Source organism: Lepidochelys olivacea (assembly GCF_965140295.1).
Source record: "Lepidochelys olivacea isolate rLepOli2 genome assembly, chromosome: 1".
NCBI lineage: Eukaryota > Metazoa > Chordata > Testudines > Cheloniidae > Lepidochelys > Lepidochelys olivacea.
The window spans coordinates 1,543,813-1,569,460 of record NC_140411.1 but is presented as its reverse complement, the minus strand read 5'-3'; the positions used below and the strand labels follow the sequence as shown (position 1 = coordinate 1,569,460).

General features: G+C 45.4%; 2 protein-coding genes across 2 annotated transcripts in view; one reads left to right on the top strand and one right to left on the bottom strand.

Annotated features, from left to right (window-relative positions):
* LOC311514552 (olfactory receptor 52K2-like) overlaps nucleotides 1–25,648 on the bottom strand; it is a gene marked incomplete at both ends in the record, with an annotated part of 64,584 nt that overhangs the window by 15,269 nt on the left and 23,667 nt on the right. The window lies entirely within an intron of this gene.
* LOC311512935 (olfactory receptor 52R1-like) lies at nucleotides 9,412–25,092 on the top strand (the record flags this gene model as incomplete). Its single annotated transcript, XM_084614401.1, has 3 exons — nucleotides 9,412–10,423; nucleotides 24,836–24,951; nucleotides 25,039–25,092. 3 exons carry the CDS (start codon nucleotides 9,412–9,414, stop codon nucleotides 25,090–25,092), a joined length of 1,182 nt encoding a protein of 393 aa, XP_084470527.1.

Below are 25,648 nucleotides of genomic sequence, written 5' to 3'. Positions count from 1 at the left end.
AAGCTCATCCCCACCTGATGGACTTTCCTGTGGACATTCTAACAAGAATGTGGGTTATGGCCCCTGCTATGACTCACTGACGCATACAAAGTTATGTGACTAGCTCATGTGACCCTGGATTCCATTTTGTGCCTGCACTTTTCCACTGACTGTGCTTCAAAAAATGAAGTTCCCTCCACATGGCATAAAGGGAAATTTGCTCAGCAACAGGGGCTGGTACATTGTCCTCTCCACATTCAGGGCGGGGAAGACTGAGTAATAAACTAACACTGGTTAGGATTCTGACCAGGACAAGATGGTATAGCTCTGGGGTCCTAGGCTGAGGAGCTGTGGGAAACTGCCTGGAGACTCTTTCCTCTTAGTTCATGAGTGACTGGTGAAAGTATTCATGTAACTGAGCTGGGTGTGTCCCTGCCTGTGAATGTTTGTGTAAGTGCAAAAAGAAAAGGAGTACTTGTGGCACTTTAGAGACTAACCAATTTATTAGAGCATAAGCTTTCGTGAGCTACAGCTCACTTCATCAGATGCATATCGTGGAAACTGCAGCAGTACATGGAGGGGTCTTCTCCTTGTCACTACCTTACAGTGGGAAGGGGGAACAGGCTTGTATGCCAGAGGGATCATCGGGGAACAGTTGTGTTCTGCATACAAAGAGGCAGGTGATATTGTTGAATACTTCACTACCTTTGAGAGGCTCTGTGTGATTCATCAGACTCCTGATGACCAGAAGATGCTCACTTTGGTTGCAAAGATAACTAGTACAGCTCTGCGTAACTTAGACAAACACCTGTCTGGGGTGGTCTAAATGTTGCTGGTCCTGCCAGGAGTGCAGGGGACTGGACTTGAAGACCTCACAAGGTCCCTTCCAGTTCTATGATTCTATATACTCAGTAAAATGACATTTGAGGATGCTGTAGCTTATTGTAAATGCAGAGAAATGGTTCTGAAAAATGTCAGATTGTCCCTGAAACATACAGAGTGGAATCCTCAATATGGTGCTGGTATGAACAATAGAAAATATATTTAAAAATGAATGTTTGACCTTCTTGCTGAGAAGTATTTCTTTAACAGATGTGAAGATGATGTTAAACAGTGTCTGTGGGACAAAATGCTGAAACCTGTGGATGAGGTGAGTGGTCTAATTGATGATTTTGACAGACACAAGTATTTAATTTGAATAAAGCACAAACAGAGGGGTTTAAACCTGGTGGGAAGCAGGGTTCCATTTTACCTCATTCCCCTCATCCCCGACCCAAATCACTGGTAAAAACAGAAGAATCCAGAAGGTGCAACCAGTGTAATTCCACTGATCACCTGAGGAATCAAAGCCCTGTGCTGGGAGAAAGCCAGCAGCAGGTAGCCCATGCAAATGCTGCGACCCTGAGCACAGATGTTCCTCAGGCACCTGTCACATATGATACTGGGATTGTAAAATTAGCCTCTGCACACCCAGGCATGAAAACCATCGAGGCCATCAGGATTAATGGCACGGAACACGTTGGGTGGGATGATACAGGGGCAGAAATGTCTGAGCTTACGTAGCATATCGTTCAAAAGGGTGACATACTGACAGGACAGATGGCAGAGCCTTTATTACTATGATATTAGTGTTCTTATGTTCTCAGGCTGTTACCAAATCCTTGTGCCTTTGGCTAAAATGCGCATAGAAACTGAGGGTGTGGAAGTTGTATAATCAGTGTGTGTAGGAGATAATAACACTGCTGATATGCTAATCAGTAATAATTTTTTCTGTTTAACCAAGCTGTTAAAATATCCACCTGCAGGAAGAAGGAGCATTCTGCTGGGACCCCAGAGGGAAAGGGGAAAGTCCTAGCAACTTCTGAGGAATTGGGAGTAAGTCTTCTTTATTCCTTTGCAGCAGTGGGAAGCTGAATGCTTCCAGGGGTGGGGGTGGCTGAGACCAGCTCCTGCCCGGCAGCTGAAGGCAACATCTCCTCAGGGAAGGAGGAGAGTCTATTCCCAAATGTCCAGGTTGCCGCTAAACAGGGAACAAACCCAAATGCTAGGGAGCTTAGGAAGCTTTGTCCTGGAGGGGATCCCAGGGAAGGGTGATGGAATCATAGAAACCAAGTTGCAGTGTGGGAGGTTTAGATTGGATATTAGGAAAAACTTTTTCACTAAGAGGGTGGTGAAACACTGGAATGCGTTACCTAGGGAGGTGGTAGAATCTCCTTCCTCAGAGGTTTTTAAGGTCAGGCTTGACAAAGCCCTGGCTGGGATGATTTAACTGGGAATTGGCCCTGCTTTGAGCAGGGGGTTGGACTAGATGACCTTCTGGGGTCCCTTCCAACCCTGATATTCTATGATTCTATGAAACCCCTACAGAGGTGGGTGAGATTTCCCTTAACACTCAGCAGGAGGTAACACCACCCCACAGAGGGAGAAGTGTGTAGCGCCTCTCACGGAGACAACTGTCCATGCTGTTGGATCTGAGGCAGCTATGGCTAACTGGGGTATAGGTCCCACCCTAGAGAGCATTGGGGTCTGTGTCTTAGAGGGGGCCCAGAGTAGGAAACTGCGGGAGGAATAGTGGGAGAACAGGAATTGTTTTCTCACTCATCGCATAGGGGAGGATGCCCAAGACAAAATGGCTGGTTAAGCATCTGTGTACTCAGGCACTCAACCCATGGCTCAGGTTTTGAGAGGAAACTGTGTAACTGACTTCCTGAGGGAGCAATCACACCACAGACTTCCTGGGGATAGAGAGGGGTGAGGGAGGGCACCTCAATCCAGGTCCTGATTATTCAGGAATTAGTTCCTGATGTGCTTGTGAAAACTAACTGTGTCTCTTTAAGACAGGGTGTGGATCTCACTTTAGAAACAGTTGTCTGTGGAAATGCTAATGACCCACCTGACACAGGGGAGAAGGAAATTCCCTGGGCTGGTAAGACACAGAGAGCATTTGGGAAAGAGCTGCTGGCACAAGACACACCTCTTAGCCCAGAGAGCACAGATCCCTACCCTTTATGAACTGGGTGGGGAGTCCCAGTGCTTAGAGTGGGGATCACAGGAAAAGCCCAAAGGGGAGGTGGATATTTTTGCATGTTTTGTTTTGCATGCATAACCCTGGGTTTGGGAAGCAGCTCCACAGAGGGCTAGCCAACACTCAATTTCTCTTTACATCCTAACCCCACCAGATCCCGGTATACCAGGACCCCAAAGATGACCTTTGACTGAGATCCCCACCGACAGGCAGGGTTACAAGGTCTCCAGTTTTCAACTGAACACCTGGTCGAAAAGGGACCCTCTCCAGCCCTCCCAGCCTGGTTAAAATGAGAGAGCGAGGGAGGGGGAGACCTAGTGACCAAGGGAGGTCGGATGGAGTGAGAGGGGTGGAACCTCGGAGAAGGAGCGGGGCAAGTGTGTTTGGGTATGTTCACTCAGAAATTAGAGAACCCTTCTGAGAGGGACACTGCGGGGAAAGGAAAACCACTTACTAAACACATGCTGAGGTTCAGAGGGGAGTTGAAAGTCACAGTGGATTTTGAAGAAACATACTGTCCAAGCAGAAAGTGTGACAAAATAAAAAGTCTGAGAAAAGTGTACCTCTGACAAAAGATTCTGTGTTATTGTTCAATCTCATGATGCAAAGTTTGTTGCTAACAATAAACCTTATAACAAAGAATTCAATACTGATGGTAACTCCTATAAAAAGGTATAATGTGCATGATTTTGGGGGAAAGCTATTGGACATGGTTGGAGTTGTAAACAAGAAGCCTTATGGGGATGCTGCTTCTCAGCTAGCACCTGTAAACAGGATCAAAGCTTCTCACAGTAGGGAAACCCTAATAAACATAGTCTGCTATGTGGAAGGAGAAACTGAAGCACCCCACCTCAAGCCTTCCTTTCCCTCTCCCCCCAAGATTTGAAAGCATCTTGTCCCTTATTGGTCCTTTGGGTTGGGTGCCAGCCAGGTATGCTCAGCTTCTTAACACTTTACAGGTAACAGGATGTTGCCTCTGGCCAGGAGGGATTTTATAGCACTGTATACAGAAAGGTGGTTACCCTTCCCTTTATATTTATGACAGATACAAAGAGAGGTTTCCTAGCGACCCAGAGAAGGCACATTTACTGACTTGTAATATCAATAGGCTGATGTACAAAGTATTAAAAGGTACATAGCACTTTCCAAGAATGCCTGTAGATAACACTACAATGTTTGCAACACTTGGATGTGTGAAATGCAAAATAGCATATGCTCAGGAATATTAACACTAATTCATTGTCCTCTTCTCATTGAGGGAGGGGCAGATTGGGTAATAAAATTACACTGTTCAAGCTTCAGACCAGGGCAAGACGAGACAGCTCTGAGGTGCTAGGCTGGGGAGATGGGAGGAATTGGCTGGAGTCTCTCTACTGTTGGTTCATGAGTGATGAAAGCATTCCTATAAGTTCAGCTGGTGTATCCCTGTCTGTGTATGGCTGTGTAAATGCAAGGCTTGGTGAGGCTTGCCACTTGTCAGAGACTTACAGCATGAGAAGGAGCCCAGATTAGTATGCCAGAGGACTCGGTGGTACCCCAGTTTCAAGTTGCACCCCCAGGTAAATCAGTAGCATCTGCCCAAAGAACAGGCCATGCTAGAGCATGAGTCCATTTCCTTCTTTTCATGTGCTCAGTCACTGATGGAGAAACTGTGGTCATGGAAAGGAGTCAGGACCCTGTATTCCATCTCTTGTTCTCTGTGTGGCCAAGTCACATTTCTCTTTCCCTCATTTTGCCTATCTGTATAATGGGGAGATGATCATAGTGACTTTCATTTGCTAGGTATTTTGAAGATCCTTCAGTGAAAGGTGCTGCACAGTATGGTGGTAGTTAATGACGAGAATTACATATCCCTGATCACTTAGCGATAGCCCTGTGTACCTGAAAATAACTGCTAGTGTCTCCACTTTGCCCAGATCTGTTTGTCTACTATTTACTCATAGTCCATTTATATTTTTTAAATATACACAAGTACACAAAGCAGCCAATTCCTCTCCGACTCAGCACAGAGCCCAAGAGTTCTCCTCTCCCTTAGGGAAGGTCCCTTAATTACTGTTTACTCCTAAAGATGGATAAAGAGCACAGAAACAGAGACATGGAAAGAGAGAGATTGGCTAGAATCTCTCTGGTCTCGAGCCTGTTTGCGTGATTCTCCACTAGAGGCTGAGCGAACTCCCATGGGATTGCACAGAGCTCTATTATAAACAGTGCACACCACCAATTCGGCTCTCAGCGTGGGATGCTCCTGCAGATGCTGGGGTGAGAGAGGTGTGGGACACGGCTACCTGAGGGAAGACACTTCTGTCTCAGCATTCACAGGTACCTATCTCTTGCTGAGGAGCTCCCCTCTCAACAAACCCAGGGAAATGTGCACATGGTGCGATAGACAGTAAGTCTGGGTCCTTTCCCCTCTGCACAGCCATTAAATATCCCAGGTCCCTTGCCAGAGCTGATGAGTTTGCTCCACTCTAGTGGGCCAAAATGTCCCTCAGAGCTGTTTCCCCGCCCCCAGCATGGCTGATGGCCTCTATCCCGGAGGTGGCTGTATTTCAGTGGGCACAGAGTATCCTTCAAGATCACAGGCATTAGTAGACGTACACTACAAGGCCAAATTCTAAGTTCATGGCCTCTATTTTGCTGAGGCCCCACTGACGCCAAACTCCCCTTGGAGTAAGAGCAGAGGAGAGATCTCAGGAGCCAGCTGTGTGTTAATGCACTGACCCTGTCACCTCTTCCCCTTGCATTTCAGGGCTCTGGTTTTTAACAGGATGACTGTTACCTGACTTTTATATGCTGGAAAGGATGGAGGTGCTACGGTTCCTCACTGGAAAAAATATAAGAATTTTTCAACATGGGCAAGACATTTTCTCTCCTAGCTTCATTTGAGTAGTCGGCTGAATGGTCTGGGCGGAAACTTTCAAAAAAAAAGTCAGCTGGAAGCAGACACCCATTGACGGAAATTTCAGACCAAACGGTGAAAGTTTGGCAAACTTATAAGCAACTGAAAATGAGGTCTTCTTGGTTAAGGTGCCAGACAACCTTAACTTACGGCGGGGCCACCAGAACTACCTACAGGGGCCAATCCATTTTTGAATCCCACTCAGCTAAGCTCTTTGCTCCAATAATGTCTGTGGCAAGGAGTTCCACTGGCCAAATATGTATTAAGTAAACAATTTTCTTATCAGTTTTATAGTTCAGACTTTGAATGTAATTCAGTGTTTCCTTGTCTGTGTTTTATGAGACATAGCAAATATAAATGTCTGATCTACTTTCTTTATCTTTTCTTTATCTTTATCGATGGATTCATAGAGTTTAAGGCCAGAAGGGACCATTCAATTATCCAGTCCGACCTCCTGTATAACACAGGCCATTAAATTTCACCTAGTTACCCCTGTATTGAGCCCCATGACTTGTGTTTAACAGGGGCCTGGCCTGTGGTAGCATTTTTCATCGTTGAATCATAGAGCCAAAGGGTTAGAAGATACCTCAAGGCTCAGCTAGTCTAAACCCCTGCCAGGATGCAAGATGTGTTCTGTATAAACCTTTCAAGACCGATGGGCATCCAGCCTCCTTTGGAAAAGCTCTAGCAAAGCACCTTCCACAGCTTCCTGAGGCATTTGTTCCATTTTCCTCCTGTTCTTCCTGTTAGGAAGTTTTTCAGCAGATTTCATCTAAAACTTCTATTCTGTAATTGAACCCATTGCCTCTTGTCCTCCCTTCAATGGGAAAATAGAATATTTTTTCCATCCTTTTTTATGGCTTCCTGTCACAGGGTGGCCCAGATTTCTTCCCCCCTTGTCCTTGTGTCTTGTGCTTGAACAGCAAAAAGAAAGGGTCTCAGAACCCTCTTGCAGGTGCGTCATCCGTGTTTCTTTATTTACAGTGCCTGTACACTCCCAATTCCCCCACAACACCAGTGCCCGCCCGACCCCTCACTGGGTCCTCTGGCCTTTGAGGCTTGTGTCAGCCAGAAGGAATAGAGTCACAACCCATCTATCTTCCTGCCTGGCATCACACTGGCACCTCACGGTGAGTTGGGTGTCCACAATGACCCCTAAATTCCTTTCAGAGGCCCTGCGTTCCATAATACAATGCCTTAGTCTGTGGGTCGAGCCTGTGTTCCCTGCTCAGAGAGGATAACTTCGCATTTGTCTGTATTAAAGCATTTTATTTGCGTGACTGCAGCTCACCAAAGGCTCCAGATCAACCCGTATGCCTGCCTTGGCTACCTCATTGTAACCACTCTGCCAATCTTTGGGTTGTCCACAAATTTGGTCTGCAAAGATTTCCTATTTGCTTCCAGGTAGTTGATGAAAATATTGAATAGCATCGGGCCTAGAAATGATCTCTGCACAACCTCATTAGAAACGCCCCCTGCCCCTCCGCTGACCATGGCCCTTTGACAACAGCTTTCTGAGATCTGTCAGTTAGGCAGTTTTTAGTCCATTTTACATACCCTCTACTGATATGATACTGTTCATTTTTTTATCTGAATGTTGTCCCCTAGTAAATCAAATGCTTTAGAGAAATCAAACTTTATGCATCTGATCAAAGTGGTCCCTTTGATCAACCAAACCTCTCCTCTCATTAAGCGATAAACAAGTTAATCAACTCTGTTGTTGCTTTGCATTAATTAAATTCCTAGACTTATTTTTAACTAATCCCAGACCAGTTTTTCCAAGTTTCCTAATCTTGTCAAACCTTTTTTTAAAACTTTCCCTTTCTTTTTTAATAGTTTATGTTTAACACAGACCTGCCCTGTATTTGCCTCTCTTTTTTGGCTCTGCTGCTGCCTGATTGTTTACTTCTGCTTCCGAATGAGATTTGTGGTGGATCGGTCAGTTCGTAACCCTGGTGTTCGTATCTCTAAGGTTCTATTGTCAATGCTCTTTCACTCCCTCCTTGACTGCTAATGGACTGAAAAGTGTTTCATCACCTCACGTGATATGAGTCCCTCATACTGCTTCTTTCCAAATGCAGAACAACTATATTTATTGAACACATCTACCTTTTCTGCAACTTTAACACTTTTCCTTTCTCCCTCTAGGAATTGGCCTAAACCTTTTCTAGGATTTCTTTTGTTCTTAATATACTGAACAACCTCCTTTGTTATTGTGAGGCCTGCCACACATGAATTTTTCCCTCATGTCTTTAATGTCCATGATCAATATTCACAACTTCAATTTTGTATTATTTGCTATTTATTTCTCTTTTTTCCATGCGTTATATATTGCTCTTCTTCCCCCCGCCACCCCCCACCAAAAATGTCTTCGCTTTGTCACTGAACCAGGTGTTTATCCAAAGCTGTCCACTTCTTTGACTATGGAATTGTGACTTTCTAGCTATCTAATAAATGCTTCTTTTTGAATTCCAATTTTCCCTTTCCAGTTTTCTGTCTATTTTTTTCCGATATTTTGCCTCAGCTTTGAGGAACTAGCTCTTGTGAAACACGAAGTGTCTACAGATATTACTGGTTGGGAATAGTTCTCTGTTTGACCATTTGAATCATAGAATATCAGGGTTGGAAGGCACCTTAGGAGGTCATCCAGTCCAACCCCCTGCTCAAAGCAGGACCAATCCCCAACTAAATCAGCTCCATTTTTTGGAATGTAATCAGCTCCATTTTTTTAAATTTTCCTCTCCTCTATCACACACCCCCTTCTTTGTCTCTTCTCTAAACAGTCCCAGACTTTTCACTCTGTCCACATCTCACAGCCTCTCCCATTTTCCCAGCCTCTTGGAAAACCCCATTCTATCTGCAATATCCTTTATAGAGACTAGGAAACCAAACCTGAGGCTATGTACAGAGCAAGTTATTCTCCATCCCATTCCGTAGGCATCCGATCATTGCTTTTGTTTTGGCCACTTTTGTGAATCAGCAGGTGTTTCCATTGAGCTGATATCACTGATGCCAAGTCTTTTCCCTGAGGTATGTTTTACCTGGGATATTTCTCCCAGTAGATGTCTTCACACAGGTTGTTTTTTTTTTTCCACTCTCAGATTTTGAGCAACTGGGTAAATGGGGATCTCCCTATAAAATGGATTCTCTAGCCTGGGTTTCACTGCATTGCAAAACAATGACGGATAACTAGTTTCCATACTCATGTTTCCTGCTGGTGCCTATTAAGGGTTCCCACACCACTTTGTGTAGGAATTATTGATGCACGGAGCACCATCAAATATGGAAGTGGCATTATTAGGGTCAGTTTTTTCATAATTCATTTCTCTGAATAATGAAAGTGTCACTTCTCAGTGTCTGAAGAGCGACCAATCTGTTTCTCCGAGACCAGCCTCCAGTTGTGCATGTATTGTCTTATATTCACATTTTCTCTCCACCTAGGAATTTATACTGCAACCATCACCTGAGACCCTGGGGACATACAGAAAGTCCAGTGAATGTACAGAACATGCAGAAGACACGGTTCTGCCTTAGAGTTGGACACCTTCTCCCCTACTCCATGTCAGAATCCAACACAACTGTCTTCACCAACCCCTCCACCTTCATCCTGCTGGGCATTTCTGGCCTGGAGGCGGCCCATGTCTGGATCTCCATCCCCTTCTGCATCACATATGCTATAGCCATCTTGGGGAACTTCACCATCCTGTTCATTGTGAAGAGGGAGACGAGCCTCCATGGGCCCATGTACTATTTCCTCTGCATGCTGGCCATCACTGACCTGGTCCTCTCCACCTCCATCCTGCCCAAAATGCTGAGCATCTTCTGGTTGAATTCCAGGGAGATCAATTTCAGTGCCTGCCTCATCCAGATGTTCTTCATTCACTGCTTCTCAGGGATGGAGTCTGGGATCTTTGTGGCCATGGCCTTGGATCGCTATGTGGCCATCTGTGATCCCTTGAGACATTCCACCATCCTGACAAACTCTGTGGTGGCAAAGATCGGCCTCGCCGTGGTGCTGCGTGGAGGCATGCTTGTACTGCCCTTTCTCCTTCTGGTGAGGCAGTGGCCATATTGCAGAACCAACATCATCCCCAACTTGTACTGCGAGCACATGGCCATGGTGAAGCTGGCTTGTGGTGACATCCGCATCAGTAGTTATTACGGCCTTTTTGTGGTATTCTTTGTGACCAGTGTGGATGTGTTTTTTATCACCATGTCCTATATCCAGATCCTCAGGGCCATCTTCAGCCTCCCCACAAAGGATGCCCGGATCAAGACTTTTGGGACCTGCGCCTCACACCTCTGTGCCATCTTAACCTTTTACATCCCAGGTCTTTTCTCCTTACTCACACACCGGTTTGGCCACAATGTGCCCCTGCATTTCCACATTCTCATGGCTAATGTGTACCTCCTGGTGCCCCCCATGCTGAATCCCATCATCTATGGGGTGAGGACCAAACAGATCCGGGACAGGCTGCTCCATCTCTTTACTCATAAAGGGACTTTAAAGTTTCCTCCTGGTGCTCTCGCTCTCAGACTAAGCTCTGTGTGGAGCTGGCTGGTAACATGGTGCTGATTCCTCTTTCCTGAGTCACTTATTAGACTGTCAAAAAGACATAAAATCCTTTCCTGGTCTTACTGTGCTGTGTCAGTGTGACAATTGGGGGAATAATTCTGTGCTCAACTCCTTAACTCATCGGGGTGCCACCTTTCTAATTTCTGTTAAATGGACCCCTGGGGCTCTGCCTTCTGCCCAATTACTTCCTCCAATGCCCAGCCCCTGCTCCACATCTCACCTCAGGATCAAATACTCACCAGAAACCGCATACCACACAAAAAAACACTGACCAAGGAACCAATCCCTTGCAACAAAGCCCGTTGCCAACTCTGTCCGCATATCTATTCAAGGGACTCCATCATAGAACCTAACCACATCAGCCACACCATCAGGGGCTCGTTCACCTGCGCATCTACCAATGTGATATATGCCATTGTGTGCCAGCAATGCCCCTCTGCCATGTACATTGTCCAAACCAGACAGTCTCTATGCAAAAGAATAAACACACACAAATCTGGCATCAGGAATTATAAAATTCAAAAACCAGTAGGAGAACAATTCAATCATAGAATCATAGAATCATAGAATATCAGGGTTGGAAGGGACCCCAGAAGGTCATCTAGTCCAACCCCCTGCTCAAAGCAGGACCAATTCCCAGTTAAATAATCCCAGCCAGGGCTTTGTCAAGCCTGACCTTAAAAACCTCTAAGGAAGGAGATTCTACCACCTCCCTAGGTAACGCATTCCAGTGTTTCACCACCCTCTTAGTGAAAAAGTTTTTCCTAATATCCAATCTAAACCTCCCCCACTGCAACTTGAGACCATTACTCCTCGTTCTGTCATCTGCTACCATTGAGAACAGTCTAGAGCCATCCTCTTTGGAACCCCCTTTCAGGTAGTTGAAAGCAGCTATCAAATCCCCCCTCATTCTTCTCTTCTGCAGGCTAAACAATCCCAGCTCCCTCAGCCTCTCCTCATAACTCATGTGTTCCAGTCCCCTAATCATTTTTGTTGCCCTTCGCTGGACTCTCTCCAATTTATCCACATCCTTCTTGAAGTGTGGGGTGCAAAACTGGACACAGTACTCCAGATGAGGCCTCACCAATGTCGAATAGAGGGGAACGATCACGTCCCTCGATCTGCTCGCTATGCCCCTACTTATACATCCCAAAATGCCATTGGCCTTCTTGGCAACAAGGGCACACTGCTGACTCATATCCAGCTTCTCGTCCACTGTCACCCCTAGGTCCTTTTCCGCAGAACTGCTGCCTAGCCATTCGGTCCCTAGTCTGTAGCTGTGCATTGGGTTCTTCCGTCCTAAGTGCAGGACCCTGCACTTATCCTTATTGAACCTCATCAGATTCCTTTTGGCCCAATCTTCCAATTGGTCTAGGTCCTTCTGTATCCTATCCCTCCCCTCCAGCGTATCTACCACTCCTCCCAGTTTAGTATCATCCGCAAATTTGCTGAGAGTGCAATCCACACCATCCTCCAGATCATTTATGAAGATATTGAATAAAACCGGCCCCAGGACCGACCCTTGGGGCACTCCACTTGATACCGGCTGCCAACTAGACATGGAGCCATTGATCACTACCCGTTGAGCCTGACAATCTAGCCAGCTTTCTACCCACCTTATAGTGCATTCATCCAGCCCATACTTCCTTAACTTGCTGACAAGAATACTATGGGAGACCGTGTCAAAAGCTTTGCTAAAGTCAAGAAACAATACATCCATTGCTTTCCCTTCATCCACAGAACCAGTAATCTCATCATAAAAGGCGATTAGATTAGTCAGGCATGACCTTCCCTTGGTGAATCCATGCTGGCTGTTCCTGATCACTTTCCTCTCATGCAAGTGCTTCAGGATTGATTCTTTGAGGACCTGCTCCATGATTTTTCCAGGGACTGAGGTGAGGCTGACTGGCCTGTAGTTCCCAGGATCTTCCTTCTTCCCTTTTTTAAAGATTGGCACTACATTAGCCTTTTTCCAGTCATCCGGGACTTCCCCGGTTCGCCACGAGTTTTCAAAGATAATGGCCAGTGGCTCTGCAATCACAGCCGCCAATTCCTTCAGCACTCTCGGATGCAACTCGTCCGGCCCCATGGACTTGTGCACGTCCAGCTTTTCTAAATAGTCCCTAACCGCCTCTATCTCCACAGAGGGCTGGCCATCTCTTCCGCATTTTGTGATGCCCAGCGCAGCAGCCTGGGAGCTGACCTTGTTAGTGAAGACAGAGGCAAAAAAAGCATTGAGTACATTAGCTTTTTCCACATCCTCTGTCACTAGGTTGCCTCCCTCATTCAGTAAGGGGCCCACACATTCCTTGACTTTCTTCTTGTTGCCAACATACCTGAAGAAACCCTTCTTGTTACTCTTGACATCTCTGGCTAGCTGCAGCTCCAGGTGCGATTTGGCCCTCCTGATAACATTCCTACATGCCCGAGCAATATTTTTATACTCTTCCCTGGTTATATGTCCAACCTTCCACTTCTTGTAAGCTTCTTTTTTATGTTTAAGATCCGCTAGGATTTCACCATTAAGCCAAGCTGGTCGCCTGCCATATTTACTATTCTTTCGACTCATCGGGATGGTTTGTCCCTGTAACCTCAACAGGGATTCCTTGAAATACAGCCAGCTCTCCTGGACTCCTTTCCCCTTCAAGTTAGTCCCCCAGGGGATCCTGGCCATCCGTTCCCTGAGGGAGTCGAAGTCTGCTTTCCTGAAGTCCAGGGTCCTTATCCTGCTGCTTACCTTTCTTCCCTGCGTCAGGATCCTGAACTCAACCAACTCATGGTCACTGCCTCCCAGATTCCCATTCACTCAATCTCCCTGGTCACTCAATAACAGACCTAAAAGTGGCAATTCTTCACAAAAAAACCTTCAAAAACAGACTCCAACGTGAAACAGAAGAATTGGAATTAATTTGCAAACTTGACACCATCAAATTAGGCCTGAATAAAGAGTGGGAGTGGTCGGGTCATTACAAAACCTAAACTTAATTTCCCCCATACTAATTTCCCCCTACTGTTACTCACAGCTTCTTGTCAACTATCTGAAATGTGGTACTCTCCTTACCACATCAAAAGTTATTTTTCTTCCCTTGGTATCCTGCTGTTATTTGAATTGTCTCATTAGATTGATCTCACACTTGGTAAGGCAACTCCCATCTTTTCATGTATTTATACCTGCTCTGGTATTTTCCACTCCATGCATCTGATGAAGTGGGTTCTAGCCCATGGAAGCTTATGCCAAATACATTTGTTAGTCTCCAAGGTGCCACTGGGTGTTACAACCCAATGGTCCCCTCCCTCAGGGAGTCCCCTGGGGAGGAAAATCAGCATTGTATGTTGCTAATGCTGTTGCAGGCATCACAAGGAATTTTGGGAAGGGTTAAAGGTGTAAGTGTGAAGTGGAAGATTCCTTTGCAGGTTGTGAGAGGCCGAAGTTGGAGGAAAAAAGCAGAGAACAGGTTAACTCGACACTTTGGCTAACTTAGTCCGAAGATAAGATGCTGGCCCCAATCCAAGGTCACGGCACTCAACAAGAAGTTTGCAGCTGCGTTCATATCTTACCCAACCCCAGTCAGCCATGAGAAAGAAGAGCTAAGCTGAGCAGAACTGCAAAAATTGCAAAAATTAGTAAGACGGCGAAGGCCAGCAAGGGGAAAAGAAAAGTCTCACGTCCCTGGAGCTGATGTGTTTTGGGAAAGCAAAGAGGCCACAAAAAACAGTTTAAACTGGTACGAAAAGCACAAAAAACAAAGGTCCCTAAACAAAACACCCCACAAAACACCCAAAATTTAAAAACCCTCCTAAAAGCCAAAGCAAGTTACAAATCAACAGCAAACCCTAAACGGCTTGTGCACAAAACAAAACTCTCGGCCACCCTTCCCCCACCCTTCTTCTTACGTTATACCTAGGCTTGGCCAGCCTCAGGTCATGCTTGTGTAAGTATAAAAGTGGGTTAGAGCTGGGGCACTAAGACTTTCTTTCTTCCTCTAAGTAACATGGAAGCGTTCCCAGCACTCACCGCTGTTATTTTATTATTTTATTAATAAAGCTTTAAAATTTAAACTCTTAGTGTGCTCCTTTATCTCCTCCCCTAACAATCCTGATGCCTCAGCCTAATCACCTGATGCCTCTGGCAAATTGGTAATAAAAATCTGTCACATTCGTTGTTTTTACAAGAGGAGAGGCAATTCTTGATTTAATCCGAAGGGGAGTACGGGGTCTGGTCCAAGAGGCGAATATAGCTGGACCGCTTGGTAGTAGTGACCATCATATAATTCAGGTTAACATCCCTATGGCAGGGAAAACACCTGAGTGGCCCAACATGGTTTCATTTAATTTCACAAATGGGAACTACACTAAAATGAAAAAAGTTTAACTCCATGTTGATTTTACTGCATCTCTTCAACAAAGTGACCCCAGTGACTGTGATGCGCTGGGAGGTTTCTGAGTGGGAGCTGAAGTGGAGTCCCAGAGTTCACACTTCCCACGAGCGGGAACTCACGATCTCCACCTGGTTCTGAAAACCTCAGATTCTCCTTGAGAGGATGGGGATATGCCAGAGGGGGTGCCCATTTCCCGTTTCATAATGGAGAGACTGTGGTTACGGCTGGGAAGTCAGGGCTCCTAGATTCTGTCTGTCATAATGGTACTCAATCTCTGTGTGATCTTGGCAAACTCATGTCTCCCTGTTCCTCAGTTTCCCTATCTGTATAACGGGGATATGTTCATAGTGACTTTCCTTTGTTAGGTGTTTTTAGGATCCTTCAATGAAAGGTGGTGCACAGCATGATAACAGTTGCTGATGAGAATTACTGAGCAATAGCCCCGTGTACCTTAAAAAAACTGCTAGTGTCTCCCCTCAGACATCTTTCTCCAGATCTGTCTGTCTACTCTCTACTCATCCATCCTGGCCATTTACTTGGTATCAGGCTCTATGGAGACCAAGGCATTATCCTTTGTTTTCTTACCAATCAACTATAAATTTTAATTATACACAAATACACAAAGCAGCCAATTGCTCTCTGACTCAGCCCAGAGCCCAAGAGTTCTCATTACCCAGTCAGAAGGTCCCTTAATTACTGTTTACTCCTAAAGGTGGATAAAGAACACAGAATCGCAGACATGGAAAAGAGAGACATTGGCTACAGTGCCTCCGGAGTCCAGCCTGTTTACATCCAAATGCTGCTTCTCCCCTCGAGGCTGAGTGAACCCCCTGGGATTGCACAGGGCTCTATTATAAACGGTGCACACCCCTGTGTCGGCTCTCAGCGTGGGATGCTGCTGCAGATGCTGGGGTGAGAGAGGTGTGCGACACGGCTACCTGAGGGGGATTCCCAGAGAAGACACTTCCAACTCAGGATTCACAGGTACCCATCTCTTGCTGAAAGAACAGGAGCACTTGTGGCACTTTAGAGACTAACCAATTTATTTGAGCATAAGCTTTCGTGAGCTACAGCTCACTTCATCAGATGCATGCCGTGGAAAATACAGTGAGGAGATTTATATAAACACAGAACATGAAAAAATGGGTCCTCACTGTATTTTCCACTGAATGCACCTGATGAAGTGAGCTGTAGCTCACGAAAGCTCATGCTCAAATAAATTGGTTAGTCTCTAAGGTGCCACAAGTCCTCCTTTTCTTTTTGCGAATACAGACTAACACGGCTGCTACTCTGAAACATCTCTTGCTGAGGAGCTCACCTGCTCGACAAACCAAGTGCAACGTGGGTGTGATGGGACACGCAATAGGTCTTTGGTCCTTTCTGCTATGAGAAGCTATTAAACATGTCGGGACCCTTGCCACAAGGGATGATTTTGCTTCAGTATCACTCGCAAAATTATCACTCTTTTCTGTCAACATCTAGGGCCCGGCTGATGGCTTCAGCCCTTAGGTGGCTGCATTTCAGTGGCACAGTAGAGCCTTCAGGATGAAAGGTGTTAGTAGAGGTACAAAACAAGGCCAAATTCTGAGGCAAATGTCCACCTGGAGTGAGAACAGAGCAGAGACCTCAGGAACCAGCTGTTTGTTAATGCACAGAGACTTTCACCCCCTCCTCTTGCATTTCAGGGCTCTGGCTGTTAATGGGCAGTGTGTGTGAGGGGGATGGGAGTGGGGTGGCTTTTGCCAGAATTTTATCTGCTGGAAAACGTGGAGGTGCTAGAGCTCCTCACTGGAACTATTGCAAGACCATTTCAATATGGGCAAGACATGTTTCTCCTAGCTTCATTTGAAAAGTTGTCTGAACCATTATGCCTGAAACTTTGAAGAAACAATTCCACCAGAATCAGACACCCAGCATGGAAAATTTCAGTACAAACTCTTAAATTCTGGCAAACTTATAAGCAACTGAAAATGAGGTCTTCTTAATAGTGGTGACACCAGAACCACCTACAATGGCCAATTCAGCTAAAGTCTTTGCTCTAATAATGATTGTGGCAAGGAGTTCCACAGGTCAAATAAGTATTATGTTAACAATTTTCTTTTCTCAATATAATATGTTCAGACTTTCAATGTAATTGAATGTTTCCTTGTTTGTGTGTTATGACACAGAGTAAATATAAATGGCTGATCGCCTTTCTTTATGAATAGATTCATAAGGTATGAGGCCAGAAGTGACAATTCTACCATACAGTCTGACATCCTGTATAACACAGGCCATTACATTTCTCCCAGTTATCCCTGGATTGAGCCCAAAGACTTGTGTGTGACTAAGTCCCGGTCTATTTTGGAATTTTACATCACAGAATCATAGAGCAACAAGGTGAGAAGGGACCGCTACGGTCATCGATGGCTAATGTAGTGCCCATCTTTAAAAAAGGGAAGAAGGAGGATCCTGGGAACTACAGGCCAGTCAGCCTCACCTCAGTCCCTGGAAAAATCATGGAGCAGGTCCTCAAAGAATCAATCCTGAAGCACTTACATGGGAGGAAAGTGATCAGGAACAGTCAGCATGGATTCACCAAGGGAAGGTCATGCCTGACTAATCTAATCGCCTTCTATGATGAGATTACTGGTTCTGTGCATGAAGGGAAAGCAGTGGATGTATTGTTTCTTGATTTTAGCAAAGCTTTTGACACGGTCTCCCACAGTATTCTTGTCAGCAAGTTAAAGAACTACGGGCTGAATGAATGCATTATAAGGTGGGTAGAAAGTTGGCTAGATTGTCGGGCTCAACGGGTAGTGATCAATGGCTCCATGTCTAGTTGGCAGCCGGTGTCAAGTGGAGTGCCCCAGGGGTCGGTCCTGGGGCCGGTTTTGTTCAATATCTTCATAAATGATCTGGAGGATGGTGTGGATTGCACTCTCAGCAAATTTGCGGATGATACTAAACTGTGAGGAGTGGTAGATACGCTGGAGGGCAGGGATAGGATACAGAGGACCTAGACAAATTGGAGGATTGGGCCAAAAGAAATCTGATGAGGTTCAATAAGGATAAGTGCAGGGTCCTGCACTTAGGACGGAAGAACCCAATGCACAGCTACAGACTAGGGGCCGAATGGCTAGGCAGCAGTTCTGTGGAAAAGGACCTAGGGGTGACAGTGGACGAGAAGCTCAATATGAGTCAGCAGTGTGCCCTTGTTGCCAAGAAGGCCAATGGCATTTTGGGATGTATAAGTAGGGGCATAGCGAGCAGATCGAGGGACGTGATCGTCCCCCTCTATTCAACATTGGTGAGGCCTCATCTGGAGTACTGTGTCCAGTTTTGGGCCCCACACTACAAGAAGGATGTGGATAAATTGGAGAGAGTCCAGCGAAGGGCAACAAAAATGATTAGGGGTCTGGAACACATGACTTATGAGGAGAGGCTGAGTGAACTGGGATTGTTTAGTCTGCGGAAGAGAAGAATGAGGGGGGATTTGATAGCTGCTTTCAACTACCTGAGAGGTGGTTCCAGAGGGGATGGTTCTAGACTATTCTCAGTGGTAGAAGAGGACAGAACAAGGAGTAATGGTCTCAAGTTGCAGTGGGGGAGGTTTAGGTTGGATATTAGGCAAAACTTTTTCACTAGGAGGGTGGTGAAACACTGGAATGCGTTACCTAGGCAGGTGGTAGAATCTCCTTCCTTAGAAGTTTTTAAGGTCAGGCTTGACAAAGCCCTGGCTGGGATGATTTAGTTGGGGATTGGTCCAGCTTTGAGCAGGGGGTTGGACTAGATGACCTCCTGAGGTCCCTTCCAACCCTGATATTCTATGATTCTATGATCGAGCATTAACCTTCTGCTCTGCAGAAAAGGACCTAGGGATTACAGTGGATGAAAAGCTGGATATGAGTCAACAGTGTGCCCTTGTTGCCAAGAAGGCTAATGTCATTTGGAGCTGTATAAGTAGGAGCATTGCCGGGAGATCGAGGGACATGATCGTTCCCCTCTGTTCGACATTGGTGAGGCCTCATCTGGAGTCCTGTGTCCACTTTTGGGACCCACACTAGAAGAAGGATGTGGAAAAATTGGAAAGAGTCCAGCAGAGGGCAACAAAAATGATTAGGGGACTGGAACACATGACTTATGAGGAAAGGCTGAGGGAACTGGGATTGTTTAGTCTGCAGAAGAGAAGAATGAGGGGGGATTTGATAGCTGCTTTCAACTACCTGAAAGGGGGTTCCAAAGAGGATGGCTCTAGACTGTTCTCAGTGGTAGCAGATGACAGAACAAGGAGTAATGGTCTCAAGTTGCAGTGCGGGAGGTTTAGGTTGGATGTTAGGAAAACCTTTTTCATTAGGAGGGTGGTGAAACACTGGAATGCATTACCTAGGGAGGTGGTAGAATCTCCTTCCTTAGATATTTTTAAGGTCAGACTTGACAAAGCCCTGGCTGGGATGATTTAGTTGGGGATTGGTCTTGCTTTGAGCAGGGAGTTGGACTAGATGACCTCCTGAGGTCCCTTCCAACCCTGATATTGTATGATTCTATACAGCAGTGACCAAAATTGGATACACTACTGCAACTGAGGCCTAACCAGCACTGAGTAGACCAGTAATATGAACTACAGTGACTGTCATACTATACCTCTGATAATGCAACCTAATATTTCATTTGCCTTTTTTGAAACAATAAAAAATATCCATACACCTGAGAGATCAAATAAAACAGTAAAATAAAAAAGAATCCCGTTCAATTACATTGTGTAATGGCAGACAGCTAAGAGGAGACAAGTTTTTAAAGTGCTTTTATATCAGTGCTAAAAGTCTAAATAATAAAATGGGTGAACTAGAGTGCCTCATATTAAAGGAGGATATGGATATAAGAGGCATCACAGAAACTTGGTGGAATGAGGATAATCAATGGGACACAATAATACCAGGTTTCAGAGTAACAGCCGTGTTAGTCTGTATTCGCAAAAAGAAAAGGAGTACTTGTGGCACCTTAGAGACCAACCAATTTATTTGAGCATGAGCTTTCGTGAGCTACAGTTCACTTCATCGGATGCATACTGTGGAAACTGCAGAAGACGTTATATACACAGAGACCATGAAACAATACCTCCTCCCACCCCACTCTCCTGCTGGTAATAGCTTATCTAAAGTGATCACTCTCCTTAGAATGTGTATGATAATCAAGGTGGGCCATTTCCAGCACAAATCCAGGTTTTCTCACCCCCACCCCCTTCATAAAACCATACACACAAGCTCACTCTCCTGCTGGTAATAGCCCATCCAAAGTGACCACTCTCCTTACAATGTGTATGAAAATCAAGGTGGGCCATTTCAAGCACAAATCTAGGTTTTACCTTGGAGACACCACTGACTTCCTGAGGAATCTACAATCCATCGGTGATCTTCCTGAAAACACCATCCTGGCCACTATGGATGCAGAAGCCCTCTACACCAACATTCCACACAAAGATGGACTACAAGCCGCCAAGAACACTATCCCCAATAATGTCACGGCTAACCTGGTGGCTGCACTTTGTGACTTTGTCCTTACCCATAACTATTTCACATTTGGGGACAATGTATACCTTCAGATCAGCGGCACTGCTATGGGTACCCGCATGGCCCCACAGTATGCCAACATTTTAATGGCTGACTTAGAACAACGCTTCCTCAGCTCTCGTTCCCAACACCCCTACTCTACTTGTGCTATATTGATGACATCTTCATCATCTGGACCCATGGAAAAGAAGCCCTTGAGGAATTCCACCATGATTTCAACAATTTCCATCCCACCATCAACCTCAACCTGGACCAGACCACACAAGAGATCCACTTCCTGGCCACTACAGTGCTAATAAACAATGGTCACATAAACGCCACACTATACCGGAAACCTACTGACTGCTATTCCTACCTACATGCCTCCAGCTTTCACCCTGACCACACCACACGATCCATCATCTACAGCCAAGCTCTGTGATACAACCGCATTTGCTCCAACCCCTCAGACAGAGACAAACACCTACAAGATCTCTATCAAGCTTTCTTACAACTACAATACCCACCTGCGGAAGTGAAGAAACAGATTGATAGAGCCAGAAGAGTTCCCAGAAGTCACCTACTACAGGACAGGCCTAACAAAGAAAATAACAGAACGCCATGAGCCGTCACCTTCAGCCCCCAACTAAAACCCCTCCAACGCATTATTAAGGATCTACAACCTATCCTGAAGGATGACCCAACCCTCTCACAAATCTTGGGAGACAGGCCAGTCCTTGCCTACAGACAGCCCCCCAACCTGAAGCAAATACTCACCAACAACCACATACCACACAACAGAACCACTAACCCAGGAACTTATCCTTGCAACAAAGCCCGTTGCCAACTGTGTCCACATATCTATTCCTGGGACACTATCACAGGGCCTAATCACATCAGCCACACTATCAGAAGCTCATTCACCTGCACATCCACCAATGTGATATATGCCATCATGTGCCAGCAATGCCCCTCTGCCATGTACATTGGTCAAACTGGACAGTCTTTACGTAAAAGAATAAATGGACACAAATCAGATGTCAAGAATTATAACATTCATAAACCAGTCGGAGAACACTTCAATCTCTCTGGTCACGCAATGACAGACATGAAGGTCGCTATCTTACAACAAAAAAACTTCAAATCCAGACTCCAGCGAGAAATTGCTGAATTGGAATTCATTTGCAAATTGGATACTATTAATTTAGGCTTAAATAGAGACTGGGAGTGGCTAAGTCATTATGCAAAGTAGCCTATTTCCCCTTGTTTTTTCCTACCCCCCCCCCCCCGGCCCCTCAGATGTTCTTGTTAAACCCTGGATTTGTGCTGGAAATGACCCACCTTGATTATCATACACATTGTAAGGAGAGTGGTCACTTTAGATAAGCTATTACCAGCAGGAGAGTGAGGTGGGAGGAGGTATTGTTTCATGGTCTCTGTGTATATAATGTCTTCTGCAGTTTCCACAGTATGCATCCGATGAAAATAGTTTCATGGTCACTGTGTATATAATGTCTTCTGCAGTTTCCACAGTATGCATCCGATGAAGTGAGCTGTAGCTCACGAAAGCTTATGCTCAAATAAATTGGTTAGTCTCTAAGGTGCCACAAGTCCTCCTTTTCTTTTTAGTAATACCAGGGTACAAAATATATCGGAAGGACAGAACAGGTCGGGCTGGTGAGGGAGTGGCATTATAAGTGAAAGAAAGAGTAGAATCAAATGTAATAAAATTGGTAAATTAATCAAACTGTACCATAAAATCTCCATGGATGGAAATTCCATGCTCTAATCATAAGACTACAGCAGTAGTAGTAGGATATACCACCGACCACCTGACCAAGATAGTGCTAGTGACTGTGAAATGCTCAGGGAGATTAGAGAGGCTATAAAAATAAAAAAACTCACTAATAATGGGGTATTTCAACTATTCCCATATCAACGGGGTACATGTCACCTCAGGATGGGATGCAGAGAGAAAGTTTCTTGACACCTTAAAGTACTGCTTCTTGGAGCAGCTGGTCCTGTAACCCACGAGAGGAGGGCCAATTCTTGATTTAGTCCTAAGTGGAGCACAGGATCAGGTCCAAGAGGTGAATACGGCTGGACCGCTTGGTAATGGTGACCATAATATAATTAAATTTATTATTAATTTGAAAATATGTTTTTATGTTTTTAGATAGATTTATATTTTTAAATGATGCTAAAGCTAGTGTGGTCTCTTGCTGCATTTCCTATCTTTTCAACATAGTGGAGTAGTTTGCTCTCGTGCTCTTAATAACGTCTCTTTGAAAAACTGCCAACTGTCTTCAATTGTTTTTCCCTTTAGACTTGCTTCCCATGGGATTTTATGTGCCAGCTCCCTGAGTTGGCTAAGGAATGCTTTTTTGCAACCCATTGTCTTTATTTTGCTGTTCTCCCTTCTACCATTCCTTAGAATCATGGACACTATCATTTCATGATCACTTTCCCCCAAGCTGCCTTCCATTTTCAAATTCTCAACCAGTTCCTCCCTATTTGTCATAATCAAGTCTAGAACAGCCTCTCCCCTGGTAGCTTTCTCCTCCTTCTGAATTAAAAAAAAAATGTGACTTTTTAGCTGTCTAATTAACTCTTCTTAATATACTGCCAATTTCCAATCCCATTTTTCTGTCACAAATATTCCTCCCAATAAGTGTTGTTGATAATTTGTCTCATCTTTGGGTAATTAGCCCTTTGAAAGCATTAAGTATTCGACATTGATGAGGCCTCATCTGGAGTACTGTGTCCAGTTTTGGGCCCCACACTTCAAGAAGGATGTGGATAAATTGGAGAGAGTCCAGCGAAGGGCAACAAAAATGATTAGGGGACTGGAACACATGAGTTATGAGGAGAGGCTGAGGGAGCTGGGATTGTTTAGCCTGCAGAAGAGAAGAATGAGGGGGGATTTGATAGCTGCTTTCAACTACCTGAAAGGGGGTTCCAAAGAGGATGGCTCTAGACTGTTCTCAATGGTAGCAGATGACAGAACGAGGAGTAATGGTCTCAAGTTGCAGTGGGGGAGGTTTCGATTGGATATTAGGAAAAACTTTTTCACTAAGAGGGTGGTGAAACACTGGAATGCGTTACCTAGGGAGGTGGTAGAATCTCCTTCCTTAGAGGTTTTTAAGGTCAGGCTTGACAAAGCCCTGGCTGGGATTATTTAACTGGGAATTGGTCCTGCTTTGAGCAGGGGGTTGGACTAGATGACCTTCTGGGGTCCCTTCCAACCCTGATATTCTATGATTCTATGATTCTAAGTACCTACAGATATTACTGGTTGGGAACTGTTCTCTGTTTCTCTATTTGAATGTCATCCGTTTCATTTTTTTATTTTGTTCTCCTGTATCATATGCCCCCTTCTTTGTCTCTTCCCTAAACTAAACAGTCCCAAACTTTTCAGTCTGTCTACATAGGGCATCCTCCCTGATTCTCACATCTCCAGAAATTCCTTTTCTACCTGCTGTACCTTTGATAGAGACTGGGTGACCAAAGCTGAGCACATGTCCAGAGCAAGTTATTCCCCATCCCATTCTTTAGAACTCCGAACGTTGTCTTTGTTTTGGCAAAGGTTTGGATTTTTTCCCTTCTCATATTTTGAGCAACTGTGTGAATGGGGATCTCCCTACAGTATGGACTCTCTTGCCTGGTTTCATTGCATTAAGGAACAATGAGGGCTAACCAGTATCTACACTCAGGTTTCCTGCTAGTGCCTATTAAGATTTCCCACAACACGGCATGTAGGATATACTGACGCATGGAGCACAATAGCATATGGCGCATATTCAAATATATAATTGGCATTAGTAGGGCCAGTTGTTCATAATTCATTTTTCTGACTAATGAAAATGTCATTTCTCAGTGTGTGAAGAGTGACCAATCTGCTTCATCCATGAGAACAGCCTCCCGTAGTGAATTGAGTGTCTCATATTAACAATATTAACAAGGCTAACAGAGGGAGTTTGCCTGGGATCTGTTTGAGAGGAGGTACGCAAAGGGCTGCATTAGGGAGGCTGTGTTGGTGAGTATCTGAGTGTCTGTTGTGGGGACAGTTTGACAGTTTGACCATGTGCTTGATTGATTGTTTGAAAAGTGCGAATTGGGAGTGCTTTGTTCCAGGTGAGCCTTGAGTGGGCCTGACTGTTATAAAAAGCCAGTCAGCTGCGAACCAGTGGAGCGGCGAACAGCAGAGAGGCTAACAGAGGGAGTTTGCCTGGGGAGAGCCCACTGAGGCTTTCATCTTACAGGCTTCTCTGAGTAGTTACTACAACTCAAGGTCAATCTGGGTGACCAGTCTGGATATGATTTTTATTGCCATGTCCTATATCCAGATCCTCAGGGCCATCTTCAGCCTCCCCACAAAGGACACCCGACTTAAGACTTTGGGGAGCTGCAGCTCCCATCTCTGTGCCACCCTACCCTTTTATATCCCAGCTCTCTTCTCCTCCCTCACTTACTGTTTTGGCCACCATGTGGCCCTGCAGTTCCATGTTCTCATGGCCAACATGTACCTCCTGGTGCCCCCCATGCTAAACCCCATCATCCACGGGGTAAGGACCAAACAGATCCGGGACAGGCTACTCCATGTCTTTACTCGTAAAGGGACTAAATTTTTCTCCTGGTGCACTGCCTCTCAGACCGAGCTCCATGCAGAGCTGGCTGATGACATGGTGCTGAGCCCTCTTTCCTGAATCACTTACTGGGCAGTCAAAGCGACATTAAATCCTTTACTGGCCTTACTGTGCTGTGTTAGCCTGACAAACTGGGGAATTGTTCTGTGTACAACTCATTAACTCATTGGATTGCCACATTTCTAGTTGCTGGTAACTGGACCCATGAAGCCTCTGCCCTGATTCTTTCCCCAATACTCTGCCCTGCTCCATATCTTCACTCAAGTCCCCACCTATTTCTGTGCTTCTTCCTTCATGTCCCCATGGCCTTCTGCACTTCTTCCCTCTAGGCCCATCCCTCTTCTCCACCTTTTCCCCAATACCCAACCCTTGTTGTTCGCTCTTGTCCTCCCCTATTGCCATCACTCATTGGATTGTCTCCACCTTCCTTCCCCTGCCTGGGCTCCCTCTGCTCCGGGGCTAGGACTGAATCCCGACAAGGATCCTGGTTGTAGGTAGGAGGTGGTAATGGCTGAGCAGGGGCTGCTGTGGGTTAATGACCTGATGCCTCTCTGCACCCTGCAGTAACCGAACAATGGCAGGTTCCCTTTTTGACCAGACTTTCTGATTTACCTGA